A 23,197-nucleotide genomic window follows, 5' to 3' on the forward strand; every position below is an offset into this window, starting at 1 on the left:
GCCATCCCTGCTAAATATCACAAGCACAAAAGAAGGCTCACTGAAAATTTTTCCCTTCAACAAAAGCTAGTGTTTATGAAGTTAGCTTTGTTTTTTCCTTTATAATCTACTCCTGAGGATTTAACTGCTTTCTCTGGGGTCAGAATGCAATCTAACATAAATAATATAAATTGGTATATTGGTATCTAAATCAATCTCGTAGTCACAACTGCCTCAAGAGTATTTTCAGTTCCACGAAAATATTACATGGCTTCAAAATTCATTTTATATATATATGTAAAATATTCATATATGTGTATGTATCTACACATGTGTATATATATAGACACATACATATAGATATACACGCCATATATAATAATAATACAAAAGATATATACAAGCATATATGTATCAATCTTATCCTCACAAAGGGAGATTTCTCTCTTAGATATTACAGTTTTTTAAAAAAATAGATAACCACAAATTGGTTCAGTATATAAACTATTGGCTTCATCAACTTAGAAGCAGCCAACTACAGAGTCCTTATGTAAATTTAAACATTCTCCCTTTTCCTTCAAAGGAAAAGAAAAACAGCACAAGGATAAGAAAAAAAGAATCCTCCCCAAAACACTATTTTTAAATGAAGGCATTCAACAAGTAGAAATAAAACCACCTACCTCTGCCTCGATTTCCGCTTGCCTCTTCTCCAAGAGTTTTGCCACAGCCATCGCCCTGTGCTTGCCTGACCTTTTACAGCTCACAGCCCATTCACACAATAGCGTCACCACGGCTTCATCATTGGGGGCTACCTAGTGACCAAGAGAAAGGGGTACCAGCCACATCAAATGAAATGTTCACCCAATGAGAGTCGGGAAGCAAGCAATGCAACATCTAAAGCTTTAAGTTTCATTGCTATATTTTGTTACAGTCATTTTAGAAAGTGTTCCCATATCTTTTGTAATTGAAATATAAAGAACAAAACTTGAGTCATAAGAAGGAAATCACTTACTTAGAGGGGCTGAATCTGTAACAATTCCAAGAAAATTAGAGTTTCCTTATATATGGCCTTCACTTAACACAAGATCGTAACCTAGCCCATCAATCCTCCAGAACTCAATTTCAAAAGTAAACAATTTCAAAAGGGAAACAGACCACTGACTATCAAGAACAGCTATTATGACGGCCAAGCACTTCACTCCACTGTCAATCCCCTCAGGCCCTCACTCACAGCTCACAGACTCACTCAATAGTCCTAACAAGCTGGTCATCCAATTGCGCAGTCCAATGAGGAACTGGAAGAAACAAATGGTGTGAGGGGGGAGGGGAGGGGAAGAGGCGGGGAGAGACTAGAATGCTAATCAAAGACTCACTGCACTAGAAACAATGAACATAAAAAATGATAGCCAGACATCAAGGAACAAAAATTAAAAGCAGACACAGTTAACAAAGGACAGCAGCCTGGGCCTGTGTAGGGCCCAGCACTGCCACCAGCACTCTCAGCTATAGTGCCACAGCCTATAAATGGGCACCACAGACTGAGCATGAGGGGAGTCAAAGAAAGGTCACAGGGACCCAAGTGACATGAATCAGGAGGTGGTAAATCAACGAGGGGATCACCCTTCGATACAATCCGGCCTTTCCTTCTACAGGATCCATGCCAACCAATGGAACATCACCTGTAAGTTTTTTATATATGTCCAATTGTATAAACACTATGCCAAAAGAACTACACAGTCACAGTGTTAGCACTTACATGCTACATGAGAAGGTCTTAACTTTTTAGATCCACAAGCTTAGTTAAGATTATGATGGCTATGAGCATATGACCTGCAACACACACACACACACACACACACACACACACGAGCGCTCGCTCGCTCTCCCCCCCCCCCTTAGCTCAGCATTTCAGGTCTATGAACTATGAGAAGACATCCAAGAATCCGAGGATAGGAATTACTAAGGAAAAAAAAGGTGTAGATGATAGAGGCTCTGTTCATCCCTCTGGTGACCAATCAAAGCTGTGATGGAAACAGGGAGCAGCAGCAAGGGAAACTTCCCTGAGATCTAGATGAAGAAGCCATACAACTAGGGAGAAGTCCAAGCACCCTGCAATGGCAGAAGGCAGGACAGGGCGAGGACATGAGGTTGACTTGTCCCGAGCGGCTGAGTGAGACAGCGGCTGCTGCAGTGGCAGACTCCTTTTAACGGGGCCGTGGCCTCAAGTGTATTTTCGTGGTGACAGACTTTGCTGGCTCTGAGCACCAGTGCTAATCTGGCTGCTTGCAGGGGGAACCAGGGACTTACAGGAGGACAGTGAATTGTTGGAGTGAAGGCCAAGGTGAGACTCGCTGTGTACAGAAGTGCCAGCGGTATCCATTGTTTCCTGTCGAGCCCTTCCCCACTTCCAGTGCGTGGACTCAGAGCCACCATAGCCATGGTGTCATCAAAACTGGTGAGGTCGCTCAGCTCAGAGGATTCCCTGAAACCCTGCCTTCCCCAATTTGCAACCCCACCCAAGCCACATCCAAGTACAGCCTGAGTCAGGTGCTACTTGCTGAACAGTGCTACAGTCACACTGGAAGCAACTGGCCTCAGTTTCTAGTGTGGCCTTTTGAGGCAACTATAAGCACAGCATCTGTGGATTGTTTGCTGAATTTTAACAGGTGGCCCCAGAAGCGGGTAGAGGCTGGGGCTAACTTTGGCCTGCAGCTGAACCCCTCTCAGGACTGTGCCACTAGACACCTACTTCAGAAATTCACCCTAATAAGACAAGGAGACTTAGGAGCTTTGCTTAGTACATAGAAACAGACACAGAAAGGCAGCCAAAATGGGAAGACAAAGAAGCAGAAACCATATGAGAGAACAGAACAGAGATCCAGATAAATGGGGTCACCTAATCTAACAGATGTAGAACTCAAAACACTGGTTATGAAGATGCTCTGAACTTTTGGGAAGTGTAGATAAATTCAGTGAGAACTTCGATATAGAGATAAAAAACATAAAAATGGAAATAGAAATTATAAAAGGGAACCAGTATGAAATGAAGAACCTATTATCTGAGATGAGAAGTATATTAAATGGAATAAACAAAAAAATAAACAAAGGGAATAAAGAAAAGGATCAAATGCCCTATATAAAGGACAGAAAAGCCAAGAACACTCAATCAGAATGGCAAGAGATAAGATGCCAAGACTATAAAAATAATTTAAGGAGCATATGAGATACTATTAAGGATCCAAAAATCTGTCTGATCGGCGTAACTAAAGAAAATCAAGATGCTAAACAGCTGTTTGAAGAAATAATGATGGAAAACTTCCCTAACCTGGTAGAGGAAATGGACATTAAACCCTAGGAAGCTCAGAGAATTCCAAAAATCAGAGATCCAAAGAGGCCCACACCAAGACACATCATAATTAAAATGCCAAAGGTTAAATACAAAGAATCTTAAAAGCAGGAACAGAAAAACAGTTACCTATAAGAAAGCACCCATAAGACTGGCAGCTGATTTCTCAAAAGAAACTATGCAAGACAGAAGGGCTTGGCAAAAATTATTCAACAAGACAAAGACCCAGAACCTATAACCAAGAATAACTTATCCAACAAAGCTATCATTTAGAGTTGAAGGACAGATAAAGAACTTCCCAGACAAAAATAAGCTAAAGGAATTTTTCACCACCAAGCCAGTATTATAGGAAATGCTGGAGGGACTCCTTTAAGAAGAAAAAATATGTATCAAAAACAGGAATAAAGAATGGTAACAACTAAATTCCTATCAATAAGCACCTTAAATGGAAAAGAATTAAGTGTTTCAACCAAAAGATAGAGTGGCTGAAAGGATAAGAAAACAAGACCCCTACATATGAAAACGAAGGAGATGGAAAAAGATACTGCCTTAATGGATCTAGAAGGTATTTCAGTCAGACGGAGAAAAATGAACAATATATGATTTCACTTATATGCACAATCTAAGGAACAAAAACAACAAACTAATCAAAAAAAGACTCACAAATATAGTGGACAATTTGGCGATAGAAAGAGTAGAGTGGGATTTAAGGGGCTGGGAGAATGGGATGAAGGGTTAAAGAAGTACAAATTAGTAGCTGATCGATGGTCACAGGGATGGGGAGCATGGCATAGGGAATGCAGTTACCATAAATACATTGGCTAGGTGGAGGGTCAGAGAAGGGAGGGAGCAATTGGGGGGATCGTGTTACGAATTGTATAGATGTCTAACCAATATACTGTATACTTGAAACTAATTAAAATAAACGCATTTTTTTTAAAAAGAATTCCTAATCAGTTTTAGACTGGGAGGAATTCCTGCCTGGATTCAATCTAATCCAGAAAAGTATAAATATAAGTCAGTCCAGTGAAGTACCACAATGCTTCAATTTAGATTAACAAGTTACCCTAAAAATAGTGCCACCAGTTTTTAAGAGAACCTGGTTAAGGAATACACATCATATACACATTTATAAAGATTTTTTTACTTCCCTCTGATCATAAAAAGTAGATGGAAATATGTTACAAAAGAATAAACAATTGAATTACGCAATTTAAGTAATAGGCTCTGCTTGACCTAGAGATGCACAGAAAAGAACATATAAAGGAAAAGACTTCTCTTCAACATAACTAGATTTGGGTAATGTGCTAGAAAACAAGTCCTAGGAAGAAGGCAATTCACTACCAAAAGCTCTTACTAAAGACCCGTGAGAAGCTAGGTACTGAGGAAACAAAAAACGTTAAAGCTCTGGTCCCTGTTCTCAAAAAGTTCACCTTGTATCGAGGGAAAAGCAGAAAAGACAACTAATCATAAAGCAACTAGACATTTTGATGGGGTGGAGGAGGAAGTAAGTTACATCCACCTGTACCTTCCTCATCTCATAGGAGATGAGCATCCTCTGTCCCAGCTTACAGAGGTCTGTGACCTTAGCTTGAAGACAGGCCTGCAGTCTTCCTGCTGCAGCAGTAAACTCAATTTGTGATTATCAGGAATTAAGTGAATTAAGAAAATCAGAGGAAAATGCTGCTGAAAAGACTGTTTTTAAAACAAAGTTTTATCAATGAAATTTTCTTGTCTTCGTATCAATTATGTCCATAACAAGTTATAGATTTCAAAATCTATTTTCAATCAAAATGTATTTTTCCAAACTGGCCAGATTCCAATAGTGCAAAGTCCACTCCTATCTGAATATCCAACAGCCTATCACATGATGCCATTCTTTGCTTAGGACGCTGGAGCGGTGGGGAGAGAGGTTCTGTGCTGATTTTAGAAGAAACAGGAAAATACTCCAAGAGAAGTTTTACAAAAACTTACACTTAACTTCTCAGAAGATTACATTGGAAAACCAGGTTGTATTATATAAATTTGAGAGCAAGCTATCTCTGCAATATGAATAATTACATATTTATATATTTGGGTAATAAAGCATTTCCTTAGTTTTTTATTATTGAAAAATTACATTCCAAAAAAAATTTTATGATTTTGGCATTATTTTTCAAGATAATATCCCAATCAAATCTCTCCCCACCCCCCAATCCACCCACTATCTACTCTGAAGCTTTGGTCCTCATTTTAAAATAGTGGATGTATCACTAATTATCAAAAATAAGGAGGCTATTTTGCTGATGTAACTCTAAACACCAGTTCCAGGATATATGCCATCGGACATGTTCAAAGCATATACAGACGTCCATGGCTCATGGTCCCCACATACCAATGTTTCATTCCCTCCACACTGCTCTGCATCAAATAAATGTTTAAAAAAATAAAACAAAAAACAAACTATTAGAGGGCGGCTTCCATTTGCCTGCCAGATGCTATCTTACAAATTAATGCAAATAACTGTCAACAGGACATCATGATTCCAAATATGTAAGCTGAAATGTATTCTCATCCTGAAAACAAATTTCTGAAAACACTGAGCTCCTTTTCTCAAAAAAAAAAACAAACAAACAAACAAACAAAAAAAAACCCCACAATGATTATGAACTAAATACAGGCCCTGTCTTCAACAAGAGAACAGACGCATACATATATAAATAATTTGGATGTATAAAAAAAGGACATGAAAACTATCTTGGAAAACATCCAGCAGGAGCAGACAGAGACAACTGAAGGAAATTATTAGATGCTTCTTTCAGAAGGTGGCTTTGAGAAAAATCTTGAAGAATTAAATTTCAAAACAAAGATAAACAAAATGAAAACTAAAGTATCCAACAGGCAAAGCAATGCCCCACCCCACTCCAAAGATGTCCACATCCTAATCCCAGGACCTATGAATCTGTTACCTTAAATGGCAAGAGACTTTGGGTGTTGACTAATTTAGGATCTTGAGATGGAGGGATTATCCTGAAATATTTGGGTGGGCCCAATGTAATCGCAAGGGGTGCTGTTTGTATTAGAAATAGAATGGCAGGGAGGAGAGTCAGAGAAAGATATGTGACAAAGGAAGCAGGAGTCAAAGTCAGGCAGTTGATTTGAAGATACGATGCTGTTGGCTCTGAAGACAGAGCAAGTAGACACAAGTTAAGGAAAGCAGGCAGCCTCTAGAAGCTGAAACACATAAGGAAACGGACACTCCTCTAGAGCCTCCGGGAGAATTTCAGCCTAACTCCTTGATTATAGCCCAGTAAGATCACAAGCTACACAACTGTAGGAGAATAAATTTATGTTGTTTTAAGACGCTGTTTCTGATAACTCGTTACAGCTACAATAGGAAATTAATTCTAAGTAATTTTAAGCACCCACATAAAAAGTGAAAAATATCGTTGTGCTTCAAGGAATTACAGGAGCAGAACACTGCTGGTTAAATGTCAAATATAGGAAGGCTACAAAATTATAAATCTGGAAAACAGGTTTAATGATAACACATCAAAGGAAAGTGTCATGAAATATGTTGTAGCCTCACTCGGTCATTTACTTATTAATTTATTCAACAAATATGTATTGAGCACCTACTATTGCGAGGCTCTCTTCTAGGCACTAGATATATAGATTCTCACATATTACTTAGGAATAAACTGGTACTTCCCTTTTGGATGTAATTTCTATTAGATAACAAGTCTTAAAAGTGTTCATATTATTTGCTCCAACAATTCTATCTCTGAGAATACAGCCCAAGGATGTTATCTTAAAGTGACAAGATATGAGTGTTTTCCAGGCATCGGTGAAGCATGTTATCAAAATACTTCCCATCCCAGCTGTCAGAACTAACAAAGTTTCCTTCCAAAATCTGAAACAGGTATATAATAGATCAAATCAGATAAGAGTAAGGTGACCTTACAGTTGGGAGAAAAAGGTCAATGCAGGTGGTTCACAGGAAAGAGAATGACTTTTTTAGCAATGGAGGTTAGACAAATTTAACAGTAATTGTTTTAATTTCTATTTATTTACAGGCAAATGGTGCTATTTTAATATCTGATTAAAGTTGTATAAATAAGAAATGAAGATGGGGGAAGCTTGCAACTGAACACAGAAAAGAGGAGGTCAAAGGTGCCCTATTAGCAGGAAATCCTACATCCTCTCCAAGGGTAGGAGTCCTCAGACAAGGTCTGCTCTCTGTCTGCCAACCATTCTTCCCTTATTCTAGGAGCTGTACCCCTACTTCTTCTGAGGGTATTGCTCCTCTTCCTGCCCCCAGACGGTACAAGGAAGGGTTACCAGTTGTAATACACCATCCTCTCAGCTTTAAATATTACATTCTGGGTGTGGAGCTCTGATAGGCAGTGAAGACTTATGAGATTGTTTTAAAAAATCACTCTATCAGGTACTCATGAGGTGCACTGCTCTGTGTTCAATCTTGTAAAATATTCTGGATACTAAAAGAGACTAGCCCTGACCAAATGAGATTATCTGTTTATATCCTGGTCAAACATCTCTTATGTTGAACAGGCTTTTAGGAATATTTATTGTTTTTTAAGTAATTACCTAAGTCTTTGCACTGATAACTGATCAAAGTAGACACAACAAAAATCAAAACTTAAAATTTCTTGGTCTTAAATGTAAATCTTTCCATGAACTTTAATAAAAATTTCAAATATAAAATAAAGTGGTATGAGCTAAATCATTTTCAAAATCATTAATAAAGATAGACATATGAAAAGATGCTCGAGGTCACTAATCATCAGTGAAATGCACATTAAAACCACAATGAGATGTCACCTCGCACCTACCAGAATGGCTATCATCAATAAATCAAAAAACAAGTGTTGGAGAAGATGCGGAGAAAAGGGAACCCTCATACATTGTTGGTGGGATTGCAAATTAGTACAGCAGCTATTGAAAACAGTCTGGAGGTTTCTCAAAAAATTAAATATGGGTCTACCTTTTGACCCAGCTATTGCACTTCTGGGTATTAATCCAAAAAAAACCAAAATAATAATTTGCAAAGATCTATGCAACCCAATATTCATGGCAGCACAATTTACAATAGCCAAGATATGGAAGCAACCTAAATGCCCATCAGCAGACAACTGGACAAAGAAGTTATGGTTTATATGTACAATAGAATATTACTTAGCTATTAAAAAAAATGAAATTCTACCATTTGCAATGACATGGATAGACCTAGAAGTTATGGTGCTGAGTAAGTCAGAGAAAGATAAATATCATATGATTTCACTTATATGTGAAAACTAAGGAACAAAAAGAACAAACTAATCAAAAAAAGACTCGCAAATATAGAGGACAATGTGGTGACGGACAGAGGGGAGGGGGGATTGGGAGACTGAGAGAATGGAGTGAAGGGTTAAAGAAGTACAGATTAGTAGCTGATAGTCACAGGGATGGGAAGCACAGCATAGGGAATGCAGTTAGCATTAATCTATCAGCTAGGTGGAAAACCAGAGGAGCGAAGGAGCAATCAAGAGGATCGTTTTATAAGCTGTATAAATGTCTGACCAATGTACTGCATACTTGAAACTAATTAAAATAATTTTTTAAAAAAAGATATCTTGGAAATTTTGAAGGCGGTAGTAATAGAAATAATTAACATTTCAATGCTTAATTTATAGACACTGCAATAACTGTTTCAGGAATTATTTATTTTAATCTTCACTATCTATGCGCTAGTTATTATGAATAAGGAAACCAAAGTACTGAGATGTTCAATAACTTGTCCAAGATCACCCAACTAATTCATGGAACTCTTTCCACAACACGACTCTTGGGAAATGAATTAAGTATGCAGGGCAACAACTGTTTGTCAAAAGAACCTGGGAAGGTAATTTTAACCTTTCCCCCCAGGGAACACAATGGTCTTTGTGTGAGCCCCAAGGTGCTCTAGGCTTTTCTGCATTCTTCCTTTGGTGCTTCCAGCTTCAGTCAGAAAATCTGTTCCCTTGTTCTGTAATGTTTACTTTCATGTAATACGAATCTTTTACAACACAGCTTCATGGCTATTAGATCTTCAGCTACTGGGTTCGAATATCCATTAGGAAGGGGAAACACACCTCTGAGAACTACTAAGGAAAAGTACTTCACCAAACCAACACCACAAAAAATTGTGTGGTCTTCAGGGGCAGCAAAAGGCAGCTTTTCCTACTGGTACTTCATAATATATATTAAGATGGTGTAGAATAATCCAAAGCATGCACCCCCCCAGCTTGTAACTGCATACAGGTAAGTGGGATACACAAGAACAAGAAACGGAGAGACAGAGACAGACAGAGAAAATGAGCCGTGGCACACAGAGCTAAAGTAAGGTCAGAGAAAAAGCACCAAACAAGGAGGTGCAACTACTGGCAGTAGCAGTAGTAATAATCGCAAATATTTATTGGGCAGGTACTGGGTGTTTCACTTACATCATCTTTAATCGCAACAAACTTTGAAGTAGGTATTGCTATTCTCATTTTACAAATAAGAAAACAGGGTTTCAGAGGCTCAGTGAGATGGCAAAGGGCACAGAGATTCAACGTGGCAAAACCAGGAGACCTAATTCCAAAGTCCATACTTTCTGCTGTACCACACTGCTGCTTCCATCATGGATGACTTAAGATCACTGGAAGCACAAGGAGCATCATAGTGACATGGGAATCTCCCAAGTGGGTCACGCAGGCCCCACTCCAACCAGCCATTGCCACCCATGGTTCCAGCCCTGCCTCCTACTGCTCTAGCAGCCAAACTTCTAATCTAATTGACATACAGAAAACAAAACCATAGGAGTGAATTACCAAAGACTTCTTTCTGCATCTTATACTTGCTAGACTAGATAGTCCCATAAGGCAGGAGGAGTGTATCTTCTTTGTGGTTTTATTTTCAGCATCTACCACTGTGGGTGGCACAGAGTAGGTTCAATAGATATTTTTTAACCAAAGAATATAAAAGCAATGTACTATATGCTACTTTAACTAAAGGAATACTAAGCGATGAAGAAAAAATCCTGCAAAATATTATCTAGAATGCAATCTCGCTTATGTCTTCCAATCTGTTAGAGTCTTAAGTGTTCATAAATATGTACATAAATGCCTACAAAAATATCCAAAGGATATGGACCAAAATTAACAGTGGTTACTGGTCACATAGATAATATGTATTTGTCATCCAGCATTCCTATTCTAACGCTTTCACACCATCATATGATCGTTCTGCAAAGTGAGGCCCAAAGGTTAAGTAACTTGTTAAACGTCTCAAAGCTGCTAGGTCACGAACCTGACAGTCAAATCCAAGCTATCTAGCTCTATGGAAGGGGCTCTGGCAGCCCCCCACTCTCAGCACAAGAATAGGAGCAGATTCCACGTAGTGGGCTGAAAGGGACTTCTTTATATCAATAAAATATTCAAGTACCATGTACATAACAATCACAAGAAGAAATAACGTCTATAATGAGAATAAATGAGAGGATGAATGGACACAAAATTCAAAACTCAGTAAGGTCCTTTAAATAACAGCATTATTCACCTGGCCTCACAGACTTGGGACACACCCATACTGGTAAAATACTAAAATCATTATTAATTCTGTTGCAAATAATCATCATTAAGAGTGCTATCTACAACTACAGTAAAGACACTCCAAATGTGAAGCAAGGTTTTCCCCATGAGGGGGATCTGTCAAACTTTTCTTTCCTGGGGTAGAGCAGGCACAAATCTGATAGACTAAGCCTAATTCGATTCTTATTCAATAACTCGATGGTCTCTAGAAGCTAACCATTGGTCTTCCATTTTTTAACAAAGGAGGGAAAATAACTGGCAATTACCTCTGCGAGGCAGCCCTCCTTTGGAAATTATAAGATATTTTGTGAGACTGTTTAACATTTTAAAATAAGGAGATTGTTCACTTTAAAATAAGGAATTTCTTAATATACTACCATAAAAGGGAACATGAAAAATCAATGACTCATTACTATAAACTACAGCAAACTTGTGATCATATACTCAAAAACTCTTTAATAGCACTTTAATCTGAGACTAAAAGGACATGTTTATAAATGTAATTACTCTTAGTCAGCTTTAAACAAAATAGTCATATCAAAATAAAAACATTATTCATATTACAGCACCAATAAATGATATGGAATAATATGCAGAATAGTTTTATTAGCAAGTCATATTGTTTGCAACCTGAGACACATTATGGCGATCTGGTTGAATTTCAAGAGTTGCATCAGTTAAAAATTGGTTTAAGCTGCAAACAGAACATAAGCCCGCTGTACATAGTCATGAATGGTATTTTTAACAATCAGAATCACCATATAAAGTAATATGCCTAAGACTGTTAACTATAAGCTCATAAGATTTATTATTTAAATATGAATAGCATTTGTTATTGAAAAATATTTACACATATGAATGCTTCCATATGGACATTTCCAAAAGATATTTGAGATGGCTGATTTTTGATGAGGAAAGGGGCAGGTTTTCCTAGTCTCACATTCTTAGACTCAATAACCGTTAGTCTTATGACATCTAACAAACGAAACATACACCATGAAAACAAAAAAGACTTCCTCTTTTTTTTAAGCAACAGTTTACAAACAGTTTAGTTCTGAGTTCCGAGAAGAGGTAGGTTAAAAAAAATTAAAACAATTCCTCTGAGCATTTATATCAACAAATTGTCATTAATTTGCACTGTGACAAAAAAAAAAAAAAAATCAGTTTGCTATCCCTCAGTCAAATCAACATTTAAATAATAATACAAACGAAGAAAACAGAGTTTTGAGAAATGTGTAACTGTATAACAGAAGTCATACACGAGATGAATTATAATCACCAAGAAAATCCCTCTGAAAGTCCTTGAGAAGTAGCACGTCTCTCCTACTGAAAATAATTAAAACATCAGACCACTGTACGTTCCAATAAACTTTACTGCTTGTCTTTTATGAATAATAAAGGAAACACACAGATGAGAAGAGAAATGTCAGTTTCTAAAAGATGGTGCTAGGTTCTACTCACGCAACCGTCAAAGTTGCCCAGCCAAGAACATAACAATTGACTTTTACTGTTTACCTTATGCTACCATGTGAAGTGGATTCTGTTAGTAAGGCCGTTGTACAAAAAGAATGACACCGAGGAAGCTAAGTAACTGGTCTGAGGCCACCCAGCTACTTGGCAGTGAAATCAAGATTCGAATCCAGTCCTGAACTGGCCTCAAGTCTGTGCTGTCCTACAAAGGCCAGATTGCTTGACTTGAGGATTTGGACTTCCTAACTTAAATATTGTTTACTATGTCAAAATTGTTGAACAAGCTTTTAAAAATTAGAGATTTTTCCTACAGAAAAATGTGCCAATATTAATATGTGGAAACTGTTTAAGGCAATTATAAAGGTTTTTTCCCTTTTTTTCCAAAATTACATCTGACACTTATTTGTTTAGCTTTAGTTACCTAAAATAAAGAGATTTTTTAAAAGAAGTGCAAAGAATGGAATGTAGCAGTTAAGAATGTCCTTCTGAAACCATCTTGGATTCCAACTGTTATTCTCCCACTAATGAGTTGAGTATGAGCTTGGACAATTTACTTATCCTCTCTAAGCCTGGGTTTCCTTATCTGTAAAGTAGGGTATAAAATAATTTTTTTAAAACATGCATCTCACTGGCCAGAACAAAATAAGATATAACACACTTGAAACAGGGCCTAGTGCTTAAGAAGTAGTCACCCCCCACACCCCTAAAAAAGGCTGAAAATGAAAAAAAAAGACTTGTATACATGCTCAAAATCAAAAATCCAAAAAGCCCATCCCAATCTAAACAAAGTCTTTACTGGCCCTTATCAATAACAGCAAAGTCTAAATGTCTGGACACACAATTATTTTACCCAACCATGTTAATGTAACTGCTTTCTACTAACAGATTTCTTTTGAGAAAGAAGAAAATGGGAGCTGCAAAAGGTTCCTGATGCCTCCTTTGGGTATCCAGCAGGAAAAGGCGTCAACTTCCAAGGAGCAACAGGTGACGGCAGGGCCATGCTCTCAGCCATGAGACCCAGCACAGGGCACCCGACAGAAAGTTGCCCTGTGCCTTTCCTTGTTTGCTTGACTTTTTGCCTTGTTGAGTCTTGGTTTTAAAACGTGACTAAAAATTTTTCCTTATGTTAAACAATAACATTAAACACAAAAAACAAACAAACAAAAACAACCTAAGCAATGAAATGAGCATCATCTCTTTTACAGCACTGGTATACCACTCACTGTGAGTGGGCCAAACTCATCCTATAGCTTCCTATGGAAGGTAAAGCCTTCCTAATAACCAAAGAATGAAAAAAGCCTGACGGATCTTATCTGTGCTTTATAGATTAGCAGATTGTGTGATGGACAGTTGTTATATGTGTGGGTTTGTATGTGTCCACAGTGGGTGGCATTCCTTCCATCTCCCTGGTTCCTAACTACCTCCCAAAAGACATCATCAGTAATAACAGCAGCTGGGGTTTACATCCAGGCACTATAAATATCTAAAAGTTTTATCCATAGCTTCACGTCATTCTGACATCATCATGAGATAGAATGCCCTTTTACAAATGAAGAAACTAACATTCATCAAAAGTGAATTGCCCATAATACCTCCAAAGAAATACACTAACCTGCTGATTTTACAGCTGAGAGCTCTCTTGTTGGCCACACTCCTGCCTCCACTCGCATATATTCATCTCATACATCTGAACCAAAACCACTGGTAAAACTGACATATTATATACACTTCATCCTGCACTCAACCCTACCACTCCAAGTCAAACCTAACAGAGGGGTTTCCCCTTCCAGTTCATTGTCCAAGCAGCATTTTTATGAACCTCGAAAAAAATTTTAATAAATATCTCCTCAGGACTTGTGGACCCCAGGTATGGTGCTAGCAGCTGCTGATATGCTAGTGAAAAGAAACACAGATCCCAACCTACAGAACTACAGGCTTGCAAGAAGACAAACGCAGAACAAACAGCGACAGAATCCGAGATTTTGTCTTTGAAGATAACAGTGGTCAGGTGGTGTATTAGCCTCCTGGTCTGAGACAGACAGACCGGGTTCGGCCATGGAGACCTCTGCCAGAGGTAAGTAAGGCACATGCTCTGGACTTCAGGCCTTTGCCATTCAAAAACTCAGTATGAACTCATCACACTTGTTCAAAGAATGCTTCTTGGATCTTCTCAACACAAAACAAACAGAAACAACAAATACGTAGTATGCCTTCAGGGTCTGGATGTGTGATGGTTTAAATAGCAGGGAAAGAAGAAATGCACATGCTGCTGCTACTCTGGCCCATTCTGCGCAGTGCAGCTGGTTCAGGCTTCTCATTACTCAGGAGGAAGTCTGCTTCCTGGGGCACCAGAGAGAAGTGAACAGGCAGCTTTACAATCTGCCTTCTATCCATATCCCCAGGGCACCCAAAGATGCAGCTGCTTCTTCCCTCATACACCAAACACAGGAAAGGAGAGAAACTGGGGCTCTGGAGGGCTGTGGGGACACCCCTTCATCCCGCCACTCAGAGGTGAGGTCCGCAATGTGACCCCCACCTGCAGGTCACAAGTGACAGACTCAGTCAGGGTTTTGAATCAGGAGGTCCTCAAAGCCCACCTACACTCCTACTCTTACTATTGTGACCGTAGTTGAAACACAAGGCAGGACCAAGGCCTCAAATCCCTTCGTCCCATGCATACTGTTTTCAACGGGCTTTCACCAAATACTAAAACTGATTATATAACACAAACCTGAACCTCTGACCCCTTATTTGAACAGCTGCTCTCTCCCTCCCTATGAGAGAGTGGAGAGAACTGTACTTCCCTTTAGCAGTTCCAGAGAAACGGGAATCAAGGAAAATGAAGTTCAAGTTTCCCAAACAGATGTGGGAAAAGAGGCTGCGCAATGCAGGGCCCAGATATACCTAAACAAAACTTCAGCAAAAGCAAACCTCACACTCACTGTAACTGCAGAACTCAGTAACATTTCCTTTTATCTAACATGTTGTCTAAGTCCTAACACAAGTTATAAAACCAAAAAGGAGAAGTGCATTTTAAAGAACTGAGATGTGTTTCTGAACATCGACCATACCACTCTATAAAACTACTTATCAGAAAATTATAACTTCATCGCATTGGTTCTTCCAAAAAACACTAACGATTACTATATTATCATTAACAATAACAACTGTTAAAATACTTATATAATCCTTTCTCAAAGTGCTCATGTCTCCTTAGAGACAGACAGGGCACTGCTCCACGCAGATTTAACAAGTGTGCCTTAGGACACTACGGCACAGAGCCCATGAGTAACTTGCTCAAGGTCACACAGCTGAGCAGGGCCAATATACCTCTGCAGCTCATACATGAATTCCAAAATTATATAAAGTGACTCAGAAGTCAAGATAAGAGTAAACCCTGGTGAAGAATAAACACAGAGATGAAATGTTGTCATTTGCATGCATATACATCCTTACACTGATACACAAAGTAGAGGCCAAAACCATACTGTAAAAATTAATTCAAGGTTAAATATTTCAGAAGGATCTGTCCAGTTATTCTGACTGATTATTAAGAAAAGGTGACCAGTCTGAATTACAGGCTAAAATGCAGTTTTTCTCTTACTCATGAAACAGCATAGGAACCACAAAGCAACCACTCACTCACATCAAACCTTTCTGGAGTTGAGTCAACATTCATTATAATTACTCCTAAACAGGTAACATTGACATTCCTTCCAGCAAAGTGCACTTATGTTACTAGAGCATCCAGTTCTGAGCCCTGAGCACATGTCTCCCTCTAGTGGCAGGTACACCCTGCATTCTGGGCAGAGAAGTCTCTCATTTAGAGGAAGCACAGCAACATGATCCCCAAACATTTTTCACATCCTCTTTCAGCTCGGTTTTTATTTTATATTTTAGCAAATACCCTCTACATACACATATTTATTTAAAACTTCTATACTGATATTACCTTAAGAATTACGTCCATTATAAAACTTAGACAAAAAAGAACAGTTTAAAAAGCCTAAGTTTTTTAAGAATGTAATCTAAACAGAAGTTCTAATCGTTTCCGCTTGCACTCCGATGACTCACATGAAGCACCTACTCTGGAGGCAACTGTGCTTGAGACAGAACCATACAACAGAATTTCATTCAAAAATATCAAATATAATTTCTGCCCTTATCATTTTCTCTTTAGAGGCCTTGTCAGTCAGTAAGTCTGTTTGTGCATAAGGCACATAATTCTGATGTTGGCCAGTTCATTCACTAGAGAGTTATACAGTCGGGCTAAACACAAAACTGAAGTGTTTTGTGGGGACTTGGTAAGACTCTCAGCAGGGAACGACATAATCTTTACTTAGCGTAAGGACACCTTGAGTCGTAGGTAACCCTACTCTCCTTTCCATGCATTAAAAATCTTAGTATCCTTGAAGTCTTATATCTAACAAAGTCTTTATTAGAAATAGATAGACTTTAAGGTTTCCAGAACAAAACAAACACAGTAACACTCTATCCTGTGTCGATAAGTACAGAATTATGTAGACTCGTAATCAGTTATGTTCTCCTCCAAAAGTACTGAGGCTCACAGGAGTTAGAAATTACACTCAGTCTGTACCTCACTCTCGACATTTTAATATCCTATATTTGGCATCAGTGGTACTGAACTCTATCTTTGAGAAGCAAGGTGCTAACTCAAAATTCATTCTAAAAAGAGAAGTAACCTGGAAGAGGTTTACATCAAGTTCATATAAGGGTAGAATAAGGAAAGGTTTGTGGCTGTTGTTTTTGTTTTATCTCTACTTTCCACACATGCATTCCCAAAGGTTAGTATGAAAATCAAAGATATTTATAATTAGTTAACTAAGGTGTTCTTTGAAGGTGGGTATCATGTCTTAAAACTTACTTCTGCATTCCTGGTGCTTATCACAATCTAGATAACCACAACAGCTTTCTGTTATTAAAAGAAGACAAATTTTTAATTTCTCCAAAAATAAGGTTGAAAAAAAATAACTGAAAATCCTATGTTCAATAATGAAACAATCTATTGCTAGGAAAGCATATGATAAAAAATTGTCTATGATGGCTAATTTTGTGTCTACTTGGTGAGGTAATAGCATCCAGCTTTTCAATCAACTCCAGTCTAGATGTTGCTGTGAAGGTATTTTTTAAATGTTCCTAACATTTAAGTCAGTAGATTTAGTAAAGCAGATTATCCTTCATAATGTGGGTGGGCCTCATTCAAACAGTTAAAGGCCTTAAGAAAAAAGACAGCGTTCCCCCACCCACCCACATACACGCACCCCCAGGAAGAAGAAATTCTGCCTCCAGACTGCTTTCAGACTCAAGCCCTTCCCTGGCTTCCAACCTGCTGGCCTGCCCTGCACGTTTCAGATTTGCTAGTCCCCATAATCATGTGAGCCAAATCCTTAAAATGGAGGTTCCCAACCTTGTTGGCAACAAGGACCGGTGCCCTTATGAGTATCTAATGTCTGATGATCTGAAGTGAAGCTGAGGTGGTGATGCTAGCGCTGGGGAGCGGCTGCAAACACAGATGAAGCTCCGCGCGCTCGCCCACTGCTCACCTCCTGCTGCGTGGCACAGTTCCTAACAGACCACACAGCAGTACCAATCTAACAGGAGCAGTACCAGTCTGCATCCCAGGGGTTGGGCACCCCTGCCTTAAAATACAGTCACACACCACTTAACAACAGGCATACGTCACAGAAACACGTTGTTAGGCGATTTTGCTGTTGTGTAAATGTGAGCGCATACTTACACAAACCTAGATAGCATAGCCTGTAGTTCCTATGCTACAAAACTGCACAGCATCTTACTACTGTACAAAGCAACACGAGATTAAATCAAGCGCAAGAGAAAAATGATGCAATGAGAAATGGTAAACACAAAATGTATGAGGCTGCTGCCAGTGTGACATGGTGTACTGTTCTACAGCAAACTATTTTTTTTATTAAGTAGAAAGAGTACACTCTACAATAACGATAAAAAGTATAGTATAGTAAACACAAAAACCGGTAATAGTCATTTATTATCATTATCAAGCATTATGTTCCGTACATAATTATACGTGCTATCTTTTATACAACTGGCAACACAGTAGGTTTGTTCACACCAGCATCACCACAAACATGTGAGTAACACACTGCACTAGGACATTACAACAGTTATGACTCAACAGGTGACAGGAATTCCTCAGCTCCATTACAATCTCATGGGACCACTGTCATAGATGCAGTCTGTTGCTGATCGAAACATTGTTATTGGGCTAATGACTATAAATACTCTTTTGCTCTTAAAAAAAAAAAAATATGTAATATTTTCCACTATTGGTTCTGTTTCTCTGGAGAATCCTATATAATCATTGTCTACAGATTTTTCAAACACCATGACCATGAGTATTCGTTCATTGCTTTATGATGTGCTAAATATTAAAATACATTATCCTCTCCCCCAAGTTAAAGCCAAACCATGCTAAAACTAAAATGAGGAATGACAATAAAAAGACCAAGAAAAATCTTCCCAATTAATATACCTAAGTAGACCAGCACAATGGACATCTTATTTTAATAATGGTGAGTCATTTAGTCTGACGATGAAACAATTTCAGGGTGTAGACCCCTTCGTAAGATACTACACTTCAAAGAAAAGGCTTTGCCAGAATTTACTGAATTCAAAAAAGAAGAAGAAGAAGAAAAGATGCTAATAAAAAGTGAAACAAAGAACAGAAATAACTACCTCTTGGTTATCTTTGTTTTGGTTTGCCCAGAAAATCTTATGATAAAGCGTTTCCATTGAATTGCTGGAATCAGTTCGGTCAAAACAGTGTCGATCCAACACTTCCAAGGTGTGCAAAACCCGACTGATGGTCACCCCTAGATGCAGAAATCAAGCAAACCAAAATAAGAAATTAAGACACCAAAGGAAGCCTGAACAGCATAGTACGGAATCATCATTATGTGGGGCAAAAGAAATGTTAAGAAATCATTCTCGGCACAGAAGTGCCAATAAAACCAACCCTGACATGCTGAACAGCCAGGAGCTCAAGGGAATAAACCAAACAACATCCTCAAAATTCACAAGGTGGCACCATCAAAAAGTGTCTGTACTCAACAGGTGGGTAGATTTACAAGAATCAGAAACACAGCACAAGATGTCCAACATTCAAAAGCACTCCATCTGTTGTGTTCTGTACCTGCTGTTGACTCCTGGCACTTGTCAAAAGACCACCGAACTTCCACCGCACGGCCTCTTTGTTTTATCTGCTGTTCTACCTCATAAATCCTCGCTCGAACCTGAAAGATAATCACTTCTCATTATCTTGTGCTCAGAAAGCCACAGTGATTATCTAAATCTTCTCAGGTTTTTCCACACGAGTAGAGCATCCTACAGTGAACTACAATCTTGACTGCATTATAAGAAATTCAGCCTATTGCCCGAGAGTGCATTTTAAAATTTACGAATGGCAGTTCAATGTCAGTTTTCAATTTTCAATAATAAATACTTGCAAATAAACAAATAAAAATAAATGCTTGCAGAAAATCTTTACAAGTAAAAATCTTTTAGGATTTCACATGGAAAGGTGAAAGTTCTAAAATATTCTACGTATGAAAGCAACTAGCCATGTTTTATTAAGAAAACTGCTTGGTAAAAAACAGAGATCTTATTCTAAGGATTAGTCACTATCTTGTGTTTCAAGTTTCTTAAGTCTTCGACCCAAATAACCCAACACTAATGAAAACATCTAACAATTACTATCATAGATTACTACTATAAGAGTCGTGGTCACATAGTAGAACTACCACCTTAATTACTGTCTGGGTGGCAGAACTCTCTGCAAGAACTGCCCATTAAAAGAGCGAGAAGAAAGGGGACAACATGATGAACATCTGTTGTTCAGAGGCTAAACACTTCCCCTAAGGTCATCCAGAGAGGTGGGGGTAGAGCTGGCAACGGTAGCCAAGCGTGTGAGATGCTGAACCCATTTGGCTCACGATGCCCTGATGCCTTTCAAGAGGGAGAATGCTCATCAAACCACAGCAACAGAAAGCCTACCTGCTGATTGAAAGCGGTGTTCCCACCCGGCATGGGGAGGCTAGAGGGGGCCACCTGCAGCAGATCCAGGGGTGAGCCTGGGTTTGCACTCTTACTGTCATTTGTGGAGTAATTCCACACCAAGGCACTTGGGCAACAGAGAGTGACAGTCTGGAAACAAAGCAGGAAAATCCAGATAGTTAGAGGAAGGAAAAACTATAACAACAGCTTAACAGTAAAAACGACACCTTATCCTATTATAGTTTCCTACTACTGAATTTAAAAATGCGAGTATCTTATCTGATTCTCAATTTTTCCAGTGATAAAACTGAGATAAAATAATTAATTTGAAAGAGTACAGTTATTGAGAAATTAAGGATATTATAATTCATAAGCTAATATTCAGCACAGGAAACCTAGAAGACCTAATAAAAAATGCAGTAATCCCTTAAAAATTGTCACTTAAAACTTTTCATGAAATTTTTTAAAAATGCAATGGAATTAAATATGTCTAAGGCGATAAAATCTAAAAATAAATTTTTAATTTAAATCTCTCAAATCATAATGCAGTAAGTAGCTTCATAAATGCTGGGCAGGAAGTAACCCTAGAGTAGCAGCTGGCAAATTTTCCTCTAAAATTCCAGACAATAAATGTTTTAAGCTTTTCAAGCCAACTATAGTTTCTGTTACATGCTCTTTTTTTTGTTTGTTTTACCAATTCATTGAAAATGTAAAAACTATTTATAGCTCGTGGGCTGGATTTGGCCCACAGGTTGTAGCTTATCTCCCCAGGCTGAGCCCTTTGAAGACATGTTTTACTCAGCCAGCTTACACAAAGCACTTTCTATGACCATCTTCTTTATGTTACAATGACCCTGAGGTACGTATTGTTATTCCCCAGCTGTACAAAAGAGGAATATGAGACACAGAGGAGATCAGTGACAGGCCCAAGTTGATCTCAGCATACATGCTTGGGACTACTATGCTCAGCCTGCTGCCTCCTAAATGCAAATTAAATAGTACAGCTCACAATTAATTAAGCACTTATTCTGTTCTGAACACTTTCCTAGAAGCTTTCGGTCACCATAACCTTAACCCTATGAGGTAATGAAGTAAGAACTGTCATCATCTCCCATTCACAAGTGGGGAAAACAGAGGCTCGAGGTCAAAGTTACTAAGTGGCAGAGCAGCAGCTAAAATCAGGTATGTGATGATTATAAAATATGTCTTAAACCATTATGCTATCATGCCATGCAATAGCAAACTATGCAAGCTTAGAGAAAGAACACAAGATTTCTTTTTTATTAAAAAAAAAAGAAAGAAAGAAAGAAATTAAACATAAAAATACAAGACTCTGAACTCTAAGAGATATCTTTATGGAAACCAGATGACAGATATGAGACCATCAAGTCCCAAAACCCTTCAATGCATCTGTCTCCACTGGCGCACATTCCTACCCACCTCCTCCTGTCTGTGACAGTGTGGGACTCTTATCTCCTATCCAAGACCATGTGGGGTTCTCGTCTCCTGTCCATGATTGAACTCTTCCCTACATTCTTAATTCCAAAGCCTCCATATCCAGGGTGCTGATCTAGCAAATACTCTTCCTCTCCTATTCTCAAACTCTCCCTCTACCAGTTTACCTTTAGCTTAGAAATATGTTCAAATCTACTTGTCAAAAAAAAAAAAACAAACTTTTTAAAAAATCTCCACTTACCCTGCAGCGATCTCTCTCTTCCCCTCACAGCCATGTTTCTCGAAAGAACAGGAGCCTTATTTCACCTCATTCTTCATCATTCCTCAACCCACCTCAATCTGGTGTATCGCCCATCATCCACTGATCGTCAACGGCCATCGTGCTGTCTCAGACAAATAGCCATCTTCTTACCAGACTTTCCCAATCCACTGAGCACTGCTCACTACTAACTCCTTTTGGAAACTTTCCAGATACCTAGAGAAGCAGTTTAGTATGGCTGCTAAGAGTGTGGACTCTGGATCCAAACTGGATCCAGTCTGGGTTTCAATTCCAGTTTCACCTCTTACCTGCTGTATGATCTAATGCCACCATTTCATTACCAGTGTTGCAAAAATAATATAGGTTCCTATCTCATAGAATGGTTCTGAGAACTAAATAATACATGTTACAACTTAGAACAGTACCTAGAACATAATAAATGCTATTATCTAACAGAATTGTGACAGTATTCTTCTCTTCTATCTTTGTTTCTATAACATTCTCTCCCCCATTCTCTCTACAGTCTAGCCAAACTTTCCTGTTCACCTCTGTCAATCTCCCTCTGCCATGTCTTAATAATTCATGCCCCTCAGGTCCACAAGTCCTCTCTCACTACCTACTCTTTATGTAACCTCACCCCCTTCTCAGAGTTTTGACCAGCCAAGTGGCCCTGAGTGATTCAAGTCAACACATCCAGCTGGTTGTCTCCCCTCATCTTCAGAATCTAACATGTAACAACAGCTTGAAAATATCCACCTGGAGATCTTAAGGGATAAAATAGTCCAAAATTGAACTTACCTAGACTCTTCCAAGTTTATTTCTTTGCCTTATCTTTCTCTCCCCTACCTCCCCACTTCCATAAACAATCCCTTACTACAGCCAAAACAATCTAACCCACAAAGTGACCGTGTCAGTTCCCTGCATAAAAATCCTCCAGTGACATCCTAATTGTAAGGCACATAAGGGGTCTTCTACATCCTGACCCCAACAGATTTTATATTTTATGTTCCGTTAACACCAACCAGCAGACAAGCTGTCCAATCAACC

The 23,197-nt window shown here is 38.6% G+C and overlaps 1 protein-coding gene across 8 annotated transcripts in view; it reads right to left on the reverse strand.

Annotated features, from left to right (window-relative positions):
• MED12L (mediator complex subunit 12L) overlaps positions 1–23,197 on the reverse strand; it is a 307,612-nt gene that overhangs the window by 218,318 nt on the left and 66,097 nt on the right. For all 8 annotated transcript variants that reach the window (XM_036219081.1, XM_036219079.1, XM_036219084.1 and 5 more), the window contains 4 exons: positions 20,437–20,586; positions 19,577–19,676; positions 19,120–19,256; positions 660–791 (listed from right to left, as the gene is read on the reverse strand). In XM_036219081.1, coding sequence (XP_036074974.1) covers positions 660–791; positions 19,120–19,256; positions 19,577–19,676; positions 20,437–20,586 — 519 coding nt within the window. The remainder of the gene's footprint in view (positions 1–659; positions 792–19,119; positions 19,257–19,576; positions 19,677–20,436; positions 20,587–23,197) is intronic.

The sequence above is a fragment of the Rousettus aegyptiacus genome, unplaced genomic scaffold (genome assembly GCF_014176215.1).
Source record: "Rousettus aegyptiacus isolate mRouAeg1 unplaced genomic scaffold, mRouAeg1.p scaffold_m13_p_4, whole genome shotgun sequence".
In the NCBI taxonomy this organism is placed as follows: domain Eukaryota; kingdom Metazoa; phylum Chordata; class Mammalia; order Chiroptera; family Pteropodidae; genus Rousettus; species Rousettus aegyptiacus.